This window comes from Salvelinus alpinus, chromosome 5, assembly GCF_045679555.1.
Source record: "Salvelinus alpinus chromosome 5, SLU_Salpinus.1, whole genome shotgun sequence".
In the NCBI taxonomy this organism is placed as follows: domain Eukaryota; kingdom Metazoa; phylum Chordata; class Actinopteri; order Salmoniformes; family Salmonidae; genus Salvelinus; species Salvelinus alpinus.
This window is the reverse complement of record NC_092090.1, coordinates 41,652,817-41,658,816: the sequence shown is the minus strand read 5'-3', so window position 1 is coordinate 41,658,816 and position 6,000 is coordinate 41,652,817. Positions and strand designations below refer to the sequence as shown.

At 42.1% G+C, this 6,000-nt stretch overlaps 1 protein-coding gene across 1 annotated transcript in view; it reads right to left on the bottom strand.

Moving 5' to 3' along the window:
• Nucleotides 1-906: 906 nt before the first annotated feature.
• LOC139576196 (cadherin-11-like) overlaps nt 907-6,000 on the bottom strand; it is a 70,010-nt gene continuing 64,916 nt past the window's right edge. Inside the window, exons 9-12 of the mRNA XM_071401960.1 lie at nt 5,799-5,920; nt 5,500-5,617; nt 2,967-3,218; nt 907-2,572 (exon numbers count right to left, since the gene is read on the bottom strand). Coding sequence (XP_071258061.1) covers nt 2,076-2,572; nt 2,967-3,218; nt 5,500-5,617; nt 5,799-5,920 — 989 coding nt within the window. The 3' untranslated portion in view covers nt 907-2,075. The remainder of the gene's footprint in view (nt 2,573-2,966; nt 3,219-5,499; nt 5,618-5,798; nt 5,921-6,000) is intronic.

Sequence of the window (6,000 nt, the reverse complement as noted above, 5' to 3'; positions counted from 1 at the left end):
TGTGTTGTCTTGGATTTGCCCCAAACATAACACTTTGTCTTCAGGACAGAAAATATAGATAGATGCCCTTCTTTGCAAGGCATTGGAAAACCTCCTTGGTCTTTGTGGTTGAATCTGTGTTAGAAATTCACTGCTCGACTGAGGGACCTTACATATAATTATATGTGTGGGGTACAGTGATGAGGTACAGTAGTCATTCAAAAAAACATTTTAAACACTATTGTACTGTACACAGAGTCCATGCAACTCATGTGATTTGTTAAGACATGTTTTACCCCTAAACTTATTTAGGCTTGCCATAACAAAGGGGTTGATACTTATTGACTCAAGACATTTCAGCTTTTCATTTGTAATTAATTTCTAAACATAAAAATAAATGAATTACACTTTGGAAAAGTCAAGAGGTGTGAATAGTTTCTGAAGGCACTGTATATGAAATGTACTTATTAGACAGTTAGAATGTTGCTGTCAAAATGGCTCAAAGTGGAGTCCCTCCAGGCCTGGCTTTTCTAGTGTTAAAGTGCACATTGACCTTTAGCTGGGAAGCATCCCTTGGCGAGGTTGAATAAGTTCGCTATGGAGCATCCCTGGGAGAGATACGTTCATCTCAGGAAATGGTCAATGGGAACACTGACATCCTGGGTCCATACCAGTGAAAAGCTCCATACATGAATGTGCAGTGTGTGTGTGTGGGCAGTGTGTGTGTAGTGTGTGCGTGTGTGTGTGCATATTCATGGTGTCACTGGTTGTTCTGTGGCACCGTTTGCGACTGTATATTGACCTCCTTTATTGCTCTAAGTCCTCCCAGCATCATCCAATAGACACCGTTCAATATCATAACATAGATCACCTCGAGGGAAAGAACAGATTGCTCTTTTGCTCTTACAGATTTATTAACACCATCAATCATTTTATAAAAAGCATTTATTTCAAAGTTTTTCGCTTCCTAGATAGAAGCACATAATAAAGCAACAGTACAATGTTCATAAAATATAAGGGTGATGCTGTAACATTTTCTTACATGTTGAAATACTGATATCTGCATGTGTACTAAAATAAGAACTTTTAAAATTGTACAAATAGGTACCATAAATTCGACATACAAATTAGGCGTCATTCACTACGACAGGACAGATTGCTATTTTCTCAACAAGGGAGAAAAACATACGCCCCCAAAAAATGTAAAAAAATGAAGAGAACAAAAAAAATCAGAATAATCATAATAACAATATATAATAAAAAATGAGATTTACAAGAACCAATAGGCGCACGTTTGATCCTCAAGAGACATATTTGCACATTGTACTGTACATACGTTATATGTACTTTAGCTTGCTTTAGGATATATTTTTCAAGTTGCAAAAAATGCACTGTGATGCAAGAGTGTCCATTACTTAAGGCGATTTTTGAGCTCACAGGTCTTTCCTTGTGATTTATCATTGGTGAAATTGGGCTGAAAGGGGGGATTTTTCACTGGATTTGTGAAAAAACACTGTCTCTGTTTTTGTTGAATTCATCTTCCTCAGGAAGATGGAGGTGCTACACGAGCGACCAGTCTCAGTTTGCTGTTGTTTTCTCATCGTTTTTTTCATTGATATAAGGCAACAATTTTTTATTCTCCTCTTTGTGAGCTCATTCACAGTATCAACAATTACATGTCTCTCTGTGACCCACATTCCAACCCCAAACCGTAGTAACCTACAAAATGAATAAAAAATTGAAATACCGAGTGTTATTTGATCTCTCACCACAAACATTAAGCATGTCTTAATTTTCCATACACACCAGTACATCCCACAGAGGTGTTTTTATTAAATGTTTTTAATGTGTTTTATATTTCTCCCTCTCTCTCTCGCTCTTTTGTCTCCACCTCCTCAATACCCTCTGTCCTTCCTTACCAAACATCCCCAACAGGTATCTAGTATACTGCAAGTATACTTTACACGTACAAATAACAAAGTTTACTATAAATAAAAATGCTTGTGGTATACTTATAGTAAACTTCAAGCACCACACAAAGTCAGTGGAAGGTTAGAGAAAGGGTGCAAGGAGGTGGTCAGGGAAATGGGTGAACGTTAAGAGTTGTCATCGGCAGAGTCTTTGGTGCCGTAAAGGTCGGCCAGCTTCTTGAAGCGCGGGCCCCAGCTTTGGAGGTAGTCGTAGTCTAGGTCTGAATCTGTGGTCACCGACTCCAAGGAGCTGAGGGATCCAGCGATGGAGCCCCGGCCCTCGTAGCCATAGATCTGGATGGAGTCATAGGGAGGGGCCGTGGGGTCGTTGTCCGCGTCGTTAATGCGGGTCTTGATGAAATCATCCACATCCACACTGTTGGCCACGGGGTGCCCGCCAGGCCTCATTGGGTACTGGAGCTCAGGCTTGATGTCCTTACGGGGTAGGAAGCCGTTGGCACCGTCAGGGTTCTGTAGCGTAGCAATGTCGAAGGCCTCTGTGTCCTCCTCTCCACCGCCTTCATCGTCATAGGTGATGATGTTCTCACGGATGTCTTCCTCCTCAAAGACAATGAGCGGCTCCTTCTTCTGACGACGCAGGGCCACGAACAGCACCACGATCGCTGCCATGAGAAACATATCAGTCAATCATACAAGCTCTAGCTCTTATAGCTCTTAAAATACCTTTAGCATTTCACATTGCCTAATTAGCCAGGCTTTGACAGATCATTTGGATTAGAAGTGCAAAAATATACAGTATTACAGGTGGTATGAATCTGTCTGACATTTTTTAAACAGTGTTAATTGCAAGCTAAATAATTAATTGAGCCTGTGTAAATAATCAAAATGCACACTATTAATATTCTGTCAAGCATCTGTTCCATAAATACATTAAACTATTCTGAAAACATTAAGAATAAGCACCACTCAGGATGGAAAAAAGATCAAACATGAGTAAATATTAGATCAACAACAGATTGAATGCAAGTTGATGTTTTCTTTAGTGCTGATGCTCACCCAGGAGAATGACAATACAGGCTAGTATGGCGATGAGAGCTCCGGTGCTGAGGCCTGCAGGCAGGATGTAAGGCTCCACGTTACAGGACAGGATGGTGTCCTTACTGTCACAGCTGCACACTCGTATGGTCAGCTTGTTGGTGCTGCTCATGGGAGGGATGCCGTTGTCGTTGATCTCAATGGGAAGGAAGTAGACATCCTGGGTCATCCGGCTGAAGCCCCTCCGGGTCACATATATGCTGGCTGTGCTGTCTGTGGGGAACAAGAGATGAGCCGAAGTAGAATAAGTACATAGAAAAGAGGGTCCTTTAAATATCTCTGCTGGGGGGGGGGGATATTTCCGGTAGTGTACAGACTGCTTAACACGACCATAGTTATAACCGAAGAGTTTTACTTATCCAACGAGTTCAGAAGGCAGAAGGCAGACGTATGGCCGCGGGTGAAAAGCAATGAGCTGTGAATTTCCAGATATTAAATTATTGTAATATTGTGAACATTTATTAGCTTTTGGAAGTGTAATCAAAGCTTGCGTGGAGGTAGCTGTATTTGTTTTATTTGGCGCTGGGTGAGGGTGGAAGGATGCCAACTGCACTCTCCTGACTCAGTGCAAGGTCGCTCTCAGAACAGAGATGGAGCGAGTTCATTTAGGTGCTTGTGGCTTAGTCATTTTCCCTCCCTCTCTCACAGCGGTGTCCTCAGCCCACTACACCTTTTTCAGAAAAGGTTTCTCGTGACAAGGCTATTGTGCATACAGAATGGAAGGGTGAATGGGCTCTATGAATCCTGCGCTATTCATTATAGGTCTACATCATACTAAGAAAGGTTATCATTGCCTTGGTAGAGTATCTTTTAAGGGTTGAGGTAGAACACAGTCCAAAGCCATGAGAACTTAAATATCCTACAAGGTAGTATGGCTGACAGAAACACTTCATAACAAGCCGCTTTTGAGGAACATTTTCTTCGTAAAATTATACTTAGCAAATGTTCTCACATCCGCAGTTATGATAGCGCAAGAAAAAACTAAATAGCCCCTGCTGTCTCAGACAGACACCGCAAACTCTGAAAATCACGAGAAAATACATAGATACATTTAGATTGGAAAGCTGTCCATTTCAAAGGATACTTTGGATGCTTTAAACCCAACAAATCAGAGGGGCTGTAATCTGTTCTGCTCATATTGTGGGCTTTTTGAAAACACTGCTGAAAAGCACTCATTTTGACTCTCATTAAAGCAGATCAAACGGGTAGAGAGCCATCCATTGCCATGCTGGCTGCTGTATAGTCACTGAAGCACTGCTTGGAACAGTCTGATATGACTTTATCTGGGGATTAAAAAAAATATCCCATTAAACTGCAATTAACACATTCATTCCCCCTCATTCATTCTCCTCCATCACAGAAGGAGAGATGCTTGGAAGTAGCTTGTGATTACGGCACGGTCGGGACGAGTATTAAAGCAATGGCAGAGGATGAAAAAAGAGCTTAAGTTGGCTTAAGTTTGTAGAAGAAAATATTGATGGATGCATGTCATTAAGAGAAGTGTCATGTAATTGCTTGTTCAAAGATGGCATTGCTGACTGAACTACTCGCAGCAGCTGTTGAATGTCTCCATCATAGTCATTACAATAGCTTTCTCACATGGTCCTGAGCAATCTCTATGGATATAAGCAAGTCTAATCAAGTATTTTTATGGAGTGAAAACTCTGTGATTAACTTTTGCTTCTCATTATCTTTAATCCAGGAGTTTATAAACAAGGCTGATGAACGCTATCCCCATGATGAGTAATTCTCCTCTGATGAGAGATGGCATCCTCTGGGGATAAATACCACTGTGCCTCATCTGTTGAAATGGAATGTAACAGGTACTCTCTCTGATCAGCTCGCCTAACCAGCCCTCCATCACTGTGACTGGCAGACTGGAAGGGGCTTTGAGCTTAAGGACAGCTGGGATGAGTCACCAGCTAGCCAGGCCCCCAAACACGGCAGGCAGAAGGAGAGGTTCTCTCTCTCTCTCTCTCTCTCTCTCTCTCTCTCTCTCTCTCTCTCTCTCTCTCTCTCTCTCTCTCTCTCTCTCTCTCTCTCTCTCTCTCTCTCTCTCTCTCTCTCTCTCTCTCTCTCTCTCTCTCTCTCTCTCTCTCTCACACACACACCTCTCCACTCCTCTGGCTGATCAGACAGAGTGTGATGTAGGGATAGCTAATGCAATCGCAAACTCTGCAAACTGATCCAACAGGCTCAGTCTCCTACATGCAGCAGTTCACCGATGTAGAGGCTAGGACGCCAGAGAGACACCCGTGGTAATTAATAAGTGGGGAGCTCTATGGGATCTAGCTTCAAATCAAACTTCAGTCTACAAAGATCTGCTGAATCACTTCCCATCTGGATGGAGAGAAACCTGAACTGATGTAAAGAAGGAAAAATACCCAGTGGTTTTCTATCTCACTGACTGGAGTACTGGAGTGCCGACTAGCCAAAGTGTCCAAACAGAAGTCGCTCTTCTCATTGATGGAAATAGAATGCTTGAGCCACTCACCTCTGTTGTCTTTCAGGGAGAAGTTGTGGTTGTTGACAGCCTCTGGGGCGATGCTGAAGTGGAAGTACTGTCGGTGGACCATCTCATCCTTGTCCACTGCACTGACTGTCTCTATGAGCTGAGTTGAACAACACCCACAGGAGTTAGTACAGACAGAGTCCACCAAAAACACTGAACATATTCAATATAATAGAAATATATTTTCTGCACATGATGGTTACTAGTATGCATAAAGATCTGTCTTTTCTAAATGTGACTTGGGAAAAAGTACAATATACATTGTAAATGATTAGACTTACTTTGCCAGGGGAGACATTTTCACACACAAGGATTTCGTTCTGTGTGGCAAACTCAGGGGCGTTGTCATTCACATCTTTGACTTTGATGTTGACACGTACTTTTGTATCTTGGTGATGTCCCCCTGTGCAGAATGACAAAAATGAATAACAAACAAGTTAGTGATTCAGTGCGCATTCATGGGATTTGGCTTGTTAGAAACAC